Source organism: Bactrocera oleae, chromosome 2 (genome assembly GCF_042242935.1).
Source record: "Bactrocera oleae isolate idBacOlea1 chromosome 2, idBacOlea1, whole genome shotgun sequence".
Taxonomy (NCBI): Eukaryota; Metazoa; Arthropoda; class Insecta; order Diptera; family Tephritidae; genus Bactrocera; species Bactrocera oleae.
In genome coordinates, this window is record NC_091536.1 from 36,153,722 (window position 1) to 36,169,888 (window position 16,167).

Sequence of the window (16,167 nt, forward strand, 5' to 3'; positions counted from 1 at the left end):
AAATAGTCCTTGCATACCAAGACATGACTATTTCCTTATTTATTCGTGGGAAATGGACCATCTTCATCCACGCCTATTTGCTCAACTGGCGCACCCAAATTTTACTGTTTTCTCTGGCCATGACTCCTGGACCTTGATCTTTGAGCTACAATGTACTCAGCATATTTCGCAATCCTCTCCATAACTGATTGACGACAACCAGTCCAATAAAACCTTTGCTTCAATTTCTCCAAGGGTTTCGTGATTCTCAAGTGCCCTCCTCTTGGACCTTTGTACTGCACGTTAAGTACGTTAGGAATTCTAACCTTTGGAACAGCCATTATTACTCGGGAGGTTTGCCTATTTTCGCTTTTCCATACTCGATGCAAGTAGCCACACACCAACTGTACACTGCTCCGCTCTGCCCAATATGCTTTTGCGACGGGCCTTCCTGTAGTTATTTCTCCACACGTTGTACATTTGTTCCACTCCACTTCATGCATTACACCTTGCAATTCTGGATCTTCTTACAAAGAGTCATCCGTTTCAGCTTTAATTTTATCCTGCTCTTTCACCTGTGCTGGTATACACGTTACGTGTTCTCCCGACTGTGAGGACCCTTGTACTGAGATACACGCTCCCTGCTATTCCTACTGTGAGGACCCTTGTACCACTGGTTCATACAAGATTCTTGCTCTTCTAGCTATAAGGACCCTTTTACTGGTTCACATGCTTCATGGTCATCCAACTGTGAGGACAATTGTGCTGGTATGCAAGCTTCCTCCTCTTCCGAATGTGAGGACACCTGAGTTGACACGTCGAGTTCTTTCGACTGTGAGGGCTCTTGTGCTGATATACGTGCATCTTTCACTACGAACCACTGCTTTGATAACATCTGTGATATACGTTCATTTTGCGCTGCGAACTGCTCTTTGGGACATTTGCGCAGCCAAAACAACCTCTTTTGAACATGGAGTCTCTTCCTTTATCTGTATTCTCATTGTTTCTTTCTCTAATTCCAATTGAAACACATATTTGTCAACATTAACGTTTCCTGCTTGCAAGACCCCTCGTAACCATGACTGTAGGTCGGCCTTTACTCCATTTATTGCCAAATCACGTTGCTCCAACTCTTTTTTCAGTTGTGAAATCTTCTATACGATCAGGCGCTGTAATATCTGGTAATATTGTCCGTGAAAACGCAAAGCAATTGGCCATTAAAATTAATAATAGTATGAAATGAATTGTATCAACAGTGATGAGTTTCTTTATCTCTTTTCGAGATATTTACGTTCAAAGTTGAAAATTTCAACTATTTAAAGTACGCATTTTTTCGATTTCAAATGAATTATACACTTATATTTTCCACTTTTATATCCACTAACACTTCACTAATTCGTTTGTACACATTTATTTTACATTACATAGTGCAAAAATAGTTTAATTCAATAATTAAATTAATGTTAAATTCTATTAATTCTGACAATAACAAAGGGGTTGCAAAATGTCAAATAACCAGTGTTACCTTATCGACATCTTTTTTAATTGAACTGAAAGAAATTAAAACAGATAATACCCCATATACAGGAATCCAAAACTTAGAGAAATAAACTATTACAGAGCATTGATGTTAAGTATTACGTTATACCCTCTATGACAATATTACTTTTTCTTGTAGAACTTCTTTTTGCGTTGGCGGCCTTCGGCCGCCCTTCAAAAAAAATAACCCTTGTCGGTCCAACACCGGGATGTAACAAGGTCTTTTCGGTGTATCAAAATATTTTTCACCAAAAGAATAGTCATACTGTTTTTTATTTCATTCCTTAAACGTTTGGCAATATTGATTTAATTCACACATTTTGTGGTTTCAGTATAAGGAGTATCAACTTCTGTTGGTATATTGGGAGGTGATACCACATTAAAAATGGTATAAATATTGTGAAGAGCACAGCATACGTTTAGTATTTGCACCACTTTTTCGGGGGCGTAATGTAGTTCTCTAGCAGTTAATAGGCATCGAAACCGCGCTTTCAATACTCCAAATACACATTTCAATAATAGATCTTGATTTGAAAATTTTGTATTGTAATGACTTTTAGCATAGTTTTTAGGAGCAATTTTATTTGGAATTAAAATCTAAGTTTCAAGCGAATATTTAGAGTCGCCTATAAGAAAAAAATTTAGTAAACAAAATAATGAAAGCATATTATAGCTATCAATTATATTAACGAATATTGGTATATTCTCACCAATAATGCGAACTCCTATTTCCCCATTCTCATAGTTGCTTGTTAAATGTTCACGCTCGCTTCACAAATTCCACACATGTGAATCATGGCACGTTCCTGCAAATCGTCCGTTAACAGCTTTATAATCAGCTTATGATCACATATCTATGTTTGTAAAACAAAATTTATAAAAAACAAAGATAAATTTAAAAAAATATTGTCTTACCACCATAGCGTATGTACTATGCTTTAAATTCTTACTGAAATATAAATGGTCATTAACTGCCGGTCGTTTTATTTGGATGTGACTACTATCTACCACTCCAATTACTCCAGGAATTCGATATACAGTGGACCCCCGGTAGTCCGACAATCATTTTGCAGGGCAGTGTCGAACTATCGAATTTGTCGGATTGTAGAGTACTGCCTAAGACCCCCTATAGTCCGATTTTTTTTTACAAAAGAGTACCTTGTAATCCGACAAATTATAAATCCAATGATGATTCTTTATAATAAATACATATATGTAATGTACTCTGAAGTACAAATCATACATACTTCATTATGTACATTATGTCAAATTTAGTAAATTAAACAGCACAATAGAGAGCTTACGTTTTATTATAAAATTAACGTCATTAATGCTATAAAACGTACAAAAATATGCAATAACTTTACGTTAGGAAATAATGTTGTACAAACAAATGTACATACATACTAAAATAATCAAAAACTATGAATCAACTACATTTATGTATGTAATTTAAGAAGCATGCAAATATTCATCAATTTTGTTTTTGTTTCACATTGTTGAAACGCGAGAATAAAGCTTAGTCCCTCAGTCTTCTCAAAAGTAGAAGTTCGTTGTAGGATGCACCATTTTCTTCAGCCCATTGCAAACCCAGCTCAAAGGCATTCATTGCATCTTGTACTTTCACTGGCGGAGTAGTTGCAATTACTTCGTCATCATCTTCCTGATTTATTGGTGTAGAAATCTCTTTTATAATCTCTTCGTCAGACATTTCATAAAAAATATTTTCCTCTTTATCCATTCCACGGCACCAGGTTTCCAAATTTTCCGGACTTATTTGGGTTTCAGCAGTAATTTGCTCTATTAATTCCGAAGTTACACTGATTTGTGGATCGTTGGTAGGATTGGCGACTATATCTGGCCATAACTTTTTCCAAGACGATGTAATAGTTGATGAAGGTAATGCATTCCACGATTGACAAAGAGTAAAAACCAAGTCTTTCATGTTAAATTCTTTTAACGTATTTTCTATTGGCTGGTCTTTTGATACGGCTTTTAGAAGTAGGTTTTTCTTATAATCTTGCTTTACAAACTGAATTATGTGCTGTTGGCGGAAGAAACATCGCAGTGATACATTTATCATTAGTTGTCAGTTCTTCTTCAGACGGATGACCGGGAGCGTTATCAAGAAGCAATAACGCTTTTTGAGAAAAATTATGATCTTTCAACCATTTTCTAACTTCTGGTACGAAACATTCATCAAACCACTTTTTGAAAAGATCTTTTGTCATCCACGCACTTTTTTGTCCATAATAGTGTACAGGTAAATCAATGTTTTTGAATGCACGTGGTTTATTCGATTTTACAACGACCACCATCTTTAGCGTGTGTGTCGCAGCGTTAGCACATGGTAGTATGGTTACACGTTCTTTACTTACTTTTCGTCCAGGTACCGATTTTTCAGTGTAGGAACCAAAAGTTTTATTAGGTAACAAACGCCAAAAAAGCCCTGATTCGTCTGCATTATACACCTGTGACGGGTTAAGATTTAAATCTTTCACCTTTTGCAAAAATCTTAATTTAAATGGCTCTATGGAGGTGGCATCATTAGAAAGTTTCTCTCCTGTTATGGTCATTAAACGTATGCCATGACAACTTTTGAAACGTTCTAGCCATCCCTTACTAGCCACAAAATCATCTTTTTTTGTTATTTTTTAATAAAAATATTTAGCTTTCATTGCCAACATGGATCCCGAAATGGGCGCATACCTATTTCTTTCCTGAAGAAACCACATGTATAAAGCTTCTTCCACTTCTGGATGTTCAGCTTTCTTGAGTGTCTGTCTCTTGCCTGGCCCACAGTCAGTATTTGACACAAACTGTTTAATCTTCTCGTGGTTTTTTTTAATGTCATAAATTGTAGATCGGCCTACCCCGTATTCACTTGCTAAACTACTGAAAGATTCATTACGATTTAGGCGGTCTAAAGTATCACATTTTTCTTGAATTGTCAGTGTTTTGTGCTTTCGCTTTTGAGCTTGTGACGACATTACTAGGTACGTATATCTACGTAATACACAATGAATAAACAGTAAACAATGAACACACGCTAGGCGCACGCACCACTCTTCATCGGCTGTAGTCAAATTCAAACTAAGCAATCGGAATCAAAACAATACCCTACGCGTCGAGCACAATAATGATGGTCCGTACAAGTTGTAACTTGTTCAATCAACACATATTTGAATGATTCCTTGCTTAGCGGAAGCCTTACAGAAAACTATATTTAAAAGCACAAACAAGTTTAAAAACTAGCATTACATTCTATCATTTAAACTGACCTTATTTCAATAAGACTTATTACATTAGAATTGTCTCTTATGATTATATTATACGCTCAACTCGTTAATTTTTTGTATATTTTTATCACAACGCAACAGAATCCATATTTATATTTGGTAAATGTATAGTTTAGGTCCCCAACTAAGAAGGCCTCAAAAATGAATTTTTCTTTTTTAAATCGTCTTATTTTTACGCGTAGATTACAAATCCGAAAGCGGAAAGAGAATTTTTTAATTAAAAAAAAAAAATATCAAAAAATAAATCGTTTTTTTTTTTTATAAAAATGCATTAAAAAAAATTGTGATACATTTAAATTAATAGTTTTATTTTTTTTTTTTTTAAATCACATATTCAAGTTTTTTGGTGTATTTACTCCTCTCCTTCATAAACGTTTCTGTAATGAAATATTTTAATAAAATATCAATGTTAGTGCACTTTAATTGTGATATTAATAATTACACATGCTCTGCATCGTAATGAAAAGTATCATTGAGGTTGAGAGCAGCGAAAGGGAGTTTGACGCGATTGAGTTATGAACACCACGGTTTTGGACCGACCAGGGTTATTTATTAAAAGCGCGGCCGAAGGCCGCCAGTGCGGAAAGGAGTTCGACGATCTCCGATATTCGTCCATACCATCAGATCGCGACACAAAATAAATTCTGACTGTTTTTAGTACACTTAACTTCCGAGACACATTTCAAATTGGAAAAGTGAAAGTGCGCAAGTAGAAAAGTTCCAGTGGATTGCAACCTGAAAGCGATTTCTTAATGGTGTAACGTCCGGTTTGGTATTAGGTATAATGTATTGTGGCGAACACGAGTACCAGAACAAATCAGAATTGACGATAAACTGCCAGAAGCAACTAAACAGCGTAGTTGCCAGAATGTTCTAGTAGCGAACTTTTGTTAAAAATTTACTATATAAGGGCTGCCGGTACTAGTTGCTTCTGGCAGTTTATCGTTGATTCGATTTTGTTCTATCATCCGTGTTCGTCACACTGCCCTCCATCTAAGTCTGATCGTCCCGATTAGACATATTTGCGATACCAAACACAAAGCTTTTATGTCCCCCATCTCGTCTTCTAGGCTGGTGCTGACATCGTTAGCCGTCCTTCTCTTCTTGGAGTTACAATAATTCCATCCGTTTTCCGGATACTCAGTTTCTGGTACATCCCTTGACTTAAAACTGACTCGAGATTCCATTCTTGATCAGAACGTAACTCCATTGGAACACCGAATCTCGTTACCCACTTGTTGATGAATGCCTCCGCCACTGGTTCAGTCTCTTGGTTAGGAATTGTGTATACTTGTGGCCATTCATTGAAATGATCCTTGACTACCAAAACATGATTATTTCCTAATTTATTGGTGGGGAATGGACCATCTTCATACACGCCTATTTTCTCAACTGGCGCACGCGAGTTGTGCTGTTTCATCTGCCCATGACTCTTGGACATTGATCCTTTAGCTACAATGTTCTCAGCATATTTCGCAATCCTTTCTATAGCTGATTGACATTCAGTCCAATAAAACCTTTGCTTCAAATGCTCCAAGGATTTCATGTCTCTCAAGTGCCCTCCTCTTGGACATTTGTACTGCACGTTAAAAACATCAGGAATTCCAACCCTTGGAACAACCATAAGTACTCGGAAGGGTTGCTCATTTTCGCTTTTCCATACTCGATGCAAGCAGCCATACACTAACTTTAAACTGCTCCGTTCTGCCCAATATGATTTTGTGACTGGTCTTCCTGTAGTTATTTCTCAAATCGTTGTACATTGGTTCAACTCCACCTTATGTAATGCACCTTCCAATTCTGGATCTTCTTGAACAGAGTCATCCGTTTCAGGTTCAATTTTATGCTGATCTTCCACCTGTGATGGTATACACGCTTCCTGCTCTTCCAACTGTAAGGACACTTGTGCTGGTATCCAAGCTTTTTTCTCTTCTAACTGTGAGGAACCTTTTATTGGTTCACACGCTTCCTCCTCTTCCAACTGTGGGAACACCTGCCCTGAAATACGCAGTTCCAGCTCTTTCGACTGTGAGGACCCTTGTACTGGTACACACGCTTCCTCCTCTTCCGACTGTGAGGACACTTTTGCTGGTATACAAGGTTCTTGCTCTTCATACTGTGAAGATCCTTTTTCACATGCTTCCTCCTCTTCCAACTGTGAGGATACCTGCGCTGACATATGCACGTCGAGCTCTTTCGGTGCTGACAACTGTGCTGAAAAACGTGCATGTTGCGCTGCGAACAGCTCTTTCAAATGCGTTGACCATCGCGTTTCTTGCTCTTTAAATTGTGTCGACATTTGCGTTGATATTTGCGATATTGCGGCAAAAACCATGTTTATGTCCACCATCTTTGACGAGCATTGAGCCTCTTCCCTTTCTTCTATCTTTGTTGTCTCTTCTTCTAATTCCATGTGAAAGACATATTCCTCAACATTAATGTTTTCCGCCTCCATGGCCTCTCTCAACCGTGATTGTAATTCAGTTTTTAATCCATTTGTCGCCAACCCACTTGCTCCAGCTCCTTTTTCAGTTGTGGAATCTTCAGATCGTTAAACTTGGCCATTTTTAAATAATTATCTCCTTGGGAATTTATTTGACAATCCCACTTCTGACACCAATTGTAACGGATTTCTCGATAAATCGTCTACCTGTAACTTACTCTTGAGTTCGATCTCTGGATTGTTAAATAAAAGTCCCAATTTAGTGGCTGCACACTTATCTTTATTTCTAATTCCAACTTGCTTATAGCTTGATTGCTCTTATCACGACAACACTCTAACTAGAACTGTGTTTGCTGCACAGTCCGGCAGCCTTTATATAGTAAATCTGTAACAAAACATTGCTTCTAGAACATTCTGGCAACTACGAATTCGCTAACTTTTGCTTCTAGCAGCTTATCGTTGATTCGATTTTGTTCTATCATCCGAGTTCGTCACAGTATCGTTGATTGGGACGTTATCGATAGATTTCAATCTCCACAACTTGTTTCTACTTGTTTAAGAAAAATGGTTTGGGTTTTCGGTAAAAGTGTAGCTTCAAGGTATAACAATTTCCTTAGACATATTTTGGCTCCACACAAGGAAGTGACGCCGAATATCATTCGATATACAAGTTTTTATAACAAGCGTAAGTTCTTATTGTAAAATAAAGCTTATCATATCTTGTGAATACTGCTGAAGCATGTTTGCAATATAAGTATAAGGTTACTTTTCCACAATAATAATTTGAAATTAATGCTAACACAATAATTAAATAAAATTGAAATATCTTAGCCTTAGTAACGACTATAAGTTATTTTTGTTAGAGGAAGCAAGTTTTCGAGCAATTATTCTTATGTAATTAAACCATTGTGCTGAAATGTGTTTTTCTGGACATTTGAATATCTGAAGGTTGGGATTTAGAATAGAATTCACTAATTTCGGGATGTATAAAAATATGAGTTATTGAGACAATTCTCCAAATTTGCAGCCAATTTAAAATCTTTGAAACATTTGTTGGGGAAACTTTATTAAACCATCCCACGGTTTCAGGGTTAAGAAGGGTATAGTTAGGGGAGATAAATAATATATAGACGCCGGAAACTTATAGTTTTCGCGATATTTGAATTTTAAATTGATAGTTTTACAAATTTTATCTTACTCTCAATTTATAGTTAATTTTTCTTTTATATTATGTACCTATTTTAAACTTATGCTTCATTACAATGTTTCTACATATTTATTTTATACTAGTAGACCCGACAGACTGTCCTGTACACACGTCGTTAATTCGAAAATGGGAAAACTTTAGTATAACGTCCCACGCTTTCGGGGATAAAATGGGAATGGGCGGATAGAGGAGATCCTCCAGATCAAGAATATATACAGATATAGCCGCGGGAAACTTATAGTTTTCGAGATATTTGGGTTTAAAGTTCAAAATTTCGACTATTTAAAGTACGCATTTTTCCCATTTCGAATGAGTTATACACTTATATTTTCCACTTTTATATCCACTAACACTTCACTAATTCGTTTGTACACATTTATTTTAAATTATATAGTGCAAAAATAGTTTAATTCAATAATTGAATTATTGTTAAATTCTATTAATTCTGACAATTAGATTAGATTAGATTAGTTTCGAGGTATGCACCGCGACCTATGGTCTATTGTGCCCTCCCCTAAGTCATATCGTATCATCTAGGCCCAGCATGTTGATAAATTCCAAAATTCTGCTGGGTGCTAGTGAGGCGATACGATCCCTGTGTGGAAACATGGATCCCAGGGCCTTGATTCTGCGTCTGCAGACTGCTGTGCAGTTCATCAGCAGATGCTCAGGGGTTTCCGGCTCTATGTCGCAGAACCGGCAGTTTGCAGAAGAGGCTATGCCCATGTTAAAGAGGTGCTTCTTGAGCCTGCAATGGCCGGTGTAGAACGCTGCCAGTAGCCGGAACTTGTTTCTGGGGAGATTAATTATGGCTTTAAACCGCTTGAGGTCGTAACCCCCCAATAGCAGTCTGGCATGGTGCATGCCCTGAAGTTGTTGCCAATGTATCTCCCTGCTTGCTCTTTCCTCCCTTCGGAGGAGCTCTTTGATGGTATGAGGACCAACCGCTATGTATGGTTCCGGCCCTACCATTTTTGTAGAGGCTGCAGAGCGGGCTAATTCGTCAGCTAGTTCGTTCCCAGCTATACTCCTATGGCCAGGCACCCAAATAAGGTGTACTCGGTTTTGCTTAGATAGGCAATTCTGACAATAACAAAAGGGTTGCGAAATTTCAAATAACCAGTGTTACCATATCGACATCTTTTGTAATTGAACTGAAAGAAATTAAAACAGATAATACCCCAAATACAGTAATCCAAAATCTAGAGAAATAAACTATTACAAAGCATTGATGTTAAGTATTATGTTATACCCTCTATGACAATATTACTTTTTTCTTGTAGAACTTCTTTTTGCGTTGGCGGCCTTTTGGCCGCGCTTCAAAAATAAATAACTCTGGTCGGTCCAACACCGGCGTGTATCAAAATATTTTTCGCGCAGAACTTCTTTTTGCGCTTTAAAAAAATAACCCTGGTCGGTCCAACACCGGGGTGTATCAAGGTTTTTTTGCGCAGAACTCCTTTTTGCGTTGGCGGCCTACGGCCGCGCTTTAAAAAAATAACGCTGGTCGGTCCAACATAGGGTGTATCAAGGTTTTTTTGCGCAGAACTCCTTTTTGCGTTGGCGGACTTCGGCCGCGCTTCAAAAAAAAATAACCCTGGTCGATCCGACACCGGGGTGTACCAAAGTTTTTATGCGCAGAAATTCTTTTTGCGTTGTTTCCTGTATCTAGGGTACAATCTCTCTGTTTATTTTATTTTTCTTCGTTTACAAAATATATTAGTATGGCAACACTGATGTTTTGACATTCACAACCATTTTGTTATTGTCAAAATTAATAAAATTGAAGAATGATTTAAATATTGAAATAAAGCTATTATTGCAGCATCTAATATAAAAAAAATTTCTAAAAACTAATTGGTCAAGTGTTAGTGAATATAAAAGTGAAAAATATAAGTGTATAATTCATTTTAAATCGCAAAAATACGTACTTTAAATAGTTGAAATTTTCAACTTTAAACGTAAATACCTCGAAAACTATAAGTTTCCCGCGGCTATATCTATATATATTCTTGATCTGGAGGATCTCCTCTATCCGCCCATACCCATTTTATCCCCGAAAGCGTGGGACGTTATTCTAAAGCCGACCCGTTATTTTAATATCTAACGTAATTACATGTACACTTATCCAAATTCGACCGATCAGTAGCATGTGCAGAATAATAGATTTGTATCTGTTTCAATATCAAGTTAAATATATGAAATACAGATGGCGCTATTCTATAACGCCAACCGCAAAAGATATGAACTTTTAAATTTAAAATCTTACGTAATACAAAGTTCACTACCCTCCCTGCCCATGGTAAGAAGTTATAAGATTCATAAACACCCCTCTCTCTAAACGCCTTTCATAATTTATAAATGCCCCTTATGCTATCTTAGAATATTACCTCAGCGCCATCTACCATTCGCAACTGCAAGTCAAATATACTTTTGAATATCTGACACAACTGCAGCGCAGTCTCCCGAAATTCTATGTCAGAGGTCAACAACAATTTAAAAAATAAATAAATTCATTGTTAAAACATTATCTAGTTGATCAAATTGGGAATTTAAACCATCCTCGACACCCTTTGAACTCACACAAAAAATTTCATCAAAATCGGTCCAGCCGTCTAGGAGGAGTTCAGTGACATACATACGCACAGAAGAAATATATATATAAAGATTAATTATTTTATTAATTGCTTAAAATAAGCATTTTATTTTTACACAATTTTTGTTTTATGCACAATAACAAATGGGTTCCATATTGACAGATAATAAGTGTTGTCATATTACATATACAAACTATAATTTTCCGGCGGCTATAATTTTTTGTTCTGGAGAATTTTTTATTTCTAACTATACCCATTTTAACCCGGAAATCGTGGGATGGTATACAAAAAAAAAATAAATATGAATAATAAGTGCATAATACAAAAGACAAATTAGGTATATATCGAAAAATTGCAAGATAAAATTTGTAAAATTTTTAATTTCAAATGATAATATTTCGAAAATTATAAGTTTCCGTCGGCCATAATTATGGGTCGGCTTTAGTTTAGCATCCCACGATTTCAGGGTTAAGAGGGGTATTATTGGATAGAGGAGATTCTCAAGATCCCGAATATACCTATATAATTATTGCCGCCGGAAACTTATATTGTAGTTTTTGAAATATTTGCATTTTAAGTTGAAATTTCACAAAATTTATTTTAAAAATTCTTGGTTGGTTAACTTTTCTTCTTTATTATGCACTTATTATACACTAACACTTTACTACAATGTTTCTACATATTTATTTTATATTATTTATTTAAATATTTGCTTTAAATAAGCATTTTATTTTTACACAAACGAATGAAAGCAATCAAAATAAATAAAAAAAAAACCCAACCAGGTGTCGCTGGGCCAAGCACCAAACTCTCCATTTCCATGGGAAGTTTCCCCAGCATTTTCCAAGTCGAGGTCTTTGCTATAAGTCGGTGTGTAGAGATAAACCTCCAACGCAACTATCGCAATAAAAGTATCGCTATACTCAGCGATAGTCAGGCGGCACTAAAAGCGATCTCTGCCTATGAGGTCAGATCACTTCTAGTGCTGGAGTATATAGAACGGCTGAACAGCCTATCAGAGCGCAACCGAGTGCACCTTATTTGGGTGCCTGGCCATAGGGGTATAGCCGGGAACGAACTGGCTGACGAGTTGGCCCGCTCTGCAGCCTCTTCAAAAATGGTAGGACCGGAACCATTCATAGCGGTTGGTCCACATACCATTAAAGTGCTCCTCCGTAGTGAGGAAAGAGCAGGCAGGGAGACACATTGGCAACAACTTCAGGACATGCACCATGCCAGGCTGCTAAAGGGGGGTTACGACCTCAAACCGTTTAAAGCCATAATTCAACATAGGCATAGAGCCGGAAACCCCTGAACATCTGCTGATGAACTGCACAGCAGTCTGCAGACGCAGAATCAAGGCCCTGGGAGCCATGTTTCCACACAGGGATTGTATCGCCTCACTAGCACCCAGCAGAATTTTGGAATTTATCAACATGCTGGGCATAGATGATACGATATGACTTAGGGGAGGCCACAATAGACCATAGGTCGCAGTGCATACCTCAAAATTAATCTATTCTATTCTATTCTATCCCTCATCAGCCGAACAAGGTGGGGCAGTAAGACCTGCTCCCCCTGCTTCAGAAATGTTGGAAAGATGCCTTCCGCACCCTAAGACTTGTACTTTTCGAAAGAAGCCGTAGCCCACTTGATAAAGTCTGCAGTGAAGAGCTGTTTTGCGACTAACCAATCTAAGCGAGCTGGCTTTCGTTCGACCACGGGTTGAATAAGGTCTTCTCAATTTGTGTCTGGGAAATGCGCGAGTAGAAGCACCGTGGCTCTTTCTTTTGCGCTGGACGTACTGGCCCCATCCCATTTTTTAATTGATAATGCTGTGTCCGTCTTGCTGCTAGCCAGGGCCTTTTGCAGCTTTTTTGCCTCTGGTGTTAAGGAGACACTTCCACAGAACTTCCGGAAGCTTTTCTGCTTTGCTGTCCTAATGTCCTTGTTGTAAGCAGTTAGGCTGCACCTGTAGTCCTCCCAGTTCCCGGTACGCTTGGCTTTGTTAAACCGTTTGCGTACCGTTTTTCTTAGTTCTGAGAGCTTACTAGACCACCAGGAGTAGCTGCGGCTCTTGGTGGTTGTTTTTATGGGACAGCTGCTGTGATATGCCTCTATAATGGATTGGTTTAGCGCAGACAATCTGCTCTCTAATCCAGAAGCTGTTGCACTGCTATCCAGCTGCCCCTCCTACTAACATTAATTTCACGCGTGTCCCTAAAAGTGGCCCAGTCCGTGTTTCTAGGGATGTGCCTGGGAGAGAGTTGCTTGATCTCTATCCCCAGTGCGAATCTAATGATACGGTGATCTGACATGGAGGGTTCTGATGACACTCTCAATTGCGAAGAGTGATGTCCACCACCTCCGTTCTGACAATAGTTACAAAGGTGGGTTCGCACCCCATCTTTACAATGCATCCTAGGACGGGGTGCAGCTTATTCCTCCTGCAATACTCCACCAGGTTTGCCGACTGCCCCATTCCGTATGGTGGGCTTTGGCGTCGCATCCTAGGATGAGGGTCAGCTTATTCCTCCTGCAGTACTCCACCAGATTGCCGACTCTGGAGGTGATGTCGGTGTCTCCCCCGGAAAATAGGCCGCTGCCAGGACGAAGTCCGCTCCTTCGTTGTTTTTTGCTTCTACAGCGAACAAGTCCTGTGCTAAGAACTCTGAAATACAAAAGAAATCAATATCGCTCCTAACTACTACGCAGGTTCTAGGTCTCTCACTAGAGAGATCCCAGATTATGCTTGTTCGACCCCATTTTGAGGCCTCTGACCTCTCCTTTATAGTTCCGTGGCTCCTGGATCAACAGTATGCCCAGACCATCCGATGTGAACCTGCTCGCGATGACTGCTGAGGCCGAGGTGCAGGTTCACCTGGGCACATTCCATGAGTGGCCCCATTACAGGATCGGTTCCATGAGCAACTGGTCCTCATCCACCTTGTCCTCCGCGTTGCCACCCGCTGGTCCGTGAGTCCTTCCAGAAGTTCTTGCGTGGAGGGTAGCACCCCCCTTCTGTGCGCCCGTCTTATGAGTAGGGACCTTCACCATGGTTTCAGTAGTTGCCGCCTACTTGGACGTACAAGCGCCGGGTTGAGCAGCGATCTCACCCACCAGCATCAGCCTGTATCGGTGGTCGTTTTAGGCTTGCATGTCCTCATAACCTCCGAGCTGAACCTATAGTTCAGACGGAAACTCTCCCTCCGGACGAATTTATACGATTCGTCGACTATGCCGAGGTTGAGCCTCCACTCTGAATCCTCAATCTTCTGGTTATTGATGATCCCGAGAGCAAACTCGTACGGTTTGCCCTCGCACCTGGGGAGGAATATCGTCCTATCATCGTTGCAGTCAATCTGCAGCATGCCTCCTTTCAAATATACCCCATGGAAAAAGGCTGCGTATCCATACCCTCTGAACACCTTCTCCATGAGTAGGTCGTAGAGCACGGTAAGCTTCTCCGACCCCAGCGTGTCCGCCGGGTAGTTTAGATTCAGCACAGCCATCCGCATATCTGCGCTTGTTCCTCTACTGGCCGAGGAGGGTTCGGGGCGGGGTGGTGTCCTCCGGTCGCCTGTGCATTGTTGCCCCTCTGCCGTTTGGAGTTAGGCGGCTCCTGCAACGTCAGCTGCCCACATTTTCGCTTCTGTATACGGGCGCATCACATTCCATAATTCTATCTGATCTGGTTAATAAAGAAGTGAGACCACAAGCTGGGACAAATTTGCGTACTAGAACTAGAGAAGATACCAAGTTATCGGAAAAGTAACGTGCGAGATAGTAATTGGAAAGGCAGCCGTGTAACACAATTTTATAGTGGTAAATATCGTCGACTAAGTCATAATTGTAGTAGACTAGAGGCAAAGTTATATTAAAGATCTACTATATAAAGGCTGCAGGATTGTGCAGCACAGACAGTTGTAATTACGGTGTTGCCGTGTAAAGAGCAATTAAGCTATAAGCAAAGAGTTATAAACTCAAATAGCAAGCAATAAGTTAAGTTGTTGGAATTAGAAATAAAGATAAGTGTATAGCATTAAACTAGGACTTTAATTTAACAATCCAGTGATCGAACTCAAGAGTGAGTTATAGTTAGACGATTTATCGAGAAATCCGTTACCATAGTTTCTATTTTATTTCACAAAACTGTACATTTTTATTGATGCATTAAACGAAGTTTAATATATTAATTAGTTTTAAACTTAAATATGACTTACGACAATAAATGTACATAAACGAGGCACCTCCATTTCACATTTCAAGTAGTTAAACAATAAAGGTATTTGTTAATATTTGGTGGTATATCCATTGTTTTTATTCACGCAAAGTGCGCCCCTGACTCTCCTTGTCTTCGATGCTGTTTTTGTTGTTGTAGCGGCAGAATTCTGCCGAGATGACAGTTCTTGACCGGATAAAATCTGGGTACGTTCCGGTTACGTAGACCCGACTGTCGTGGGAACGGCCTTGGCTTCGATCGTTCCACATGCTTCGTTCTAGCTGTTCTCCCAAAAAGCAAAAGTGAAGAGCTTGGAACATTGTTTTTGCGGGGCAAGGAGAAGCAACCATCAGCGTACGTGTATTTATGAAAGTGTGTATGCGTGATAATACGTGTAAATACGCATAAATAAGGGAACATTAAATATTTTAATTATCTGGCTAAATCGACAAACTGAAATAATGATAAACATGTAAACATATAAAATCACATGCAGTGTGTGCTTAGAACTTATAGAAGTAATTAAAGATTTAATATGAATGGTAACTTTATATAGTTTTAATAATTTTATGCCATAACATATATGTATAGTGTCTAATATAAAACAAATTAAAATAATAATTTAAGTCGCTAATAGGCCATGTTGCCTATTCTCCTTTCTGAAAGGAACATTAGACAAATTCTTCAAATGTGGCTGTACAAATTGAAATTTTGGTTGATTTCTTCAATATTACAAATTCATTTCATTTTATTTACCCATAATTTTTATCATCTTTATCCTTTCCGAGTACGAATTCCATATGAAACCAAATTGTGGTTGACCAGGCGTACGGAAAAAAGAGCGAGACGCAGAGTTATGAATGAACGCATTTTGTTTTGCA

General features: G+C 38.7%; 1 protein-coding gene and 1 pseudogene across 1 annotated transcript in view; one reads left to right on the top strand and one right to left on the bottom strand.

Moving 5' to 3' along the window:
* Nucleotides 1-1,566: 1,566 nt before the first annotated feature.
* On the bottom strand, nt 1,567-5,034 carry LOC138857918 (uncharacterized; annotated as a pseudogene).
* Nucleotides 5,035-7,738: 2,704 nt separating this feature from the next.
* mRpS5 (mitochondrial ribosomal protein S5) overlaps nt 7,739-16,167 on the top strand; it is a 101,450-nt gene continuing 93,021 nt past the window's right edge. The window contains exon 1 of the mRNA XM_014242275.3: nt 7,739-7,945. Coding sequence (XP_014097750.1) covers nt 7,825-7,945 — 121 coding nt within the window. The 5' untranslated portion in view covers nt 7,739-7,824. The remainder of the gene's footprint in view (nt 7,946-16,167) is intronic.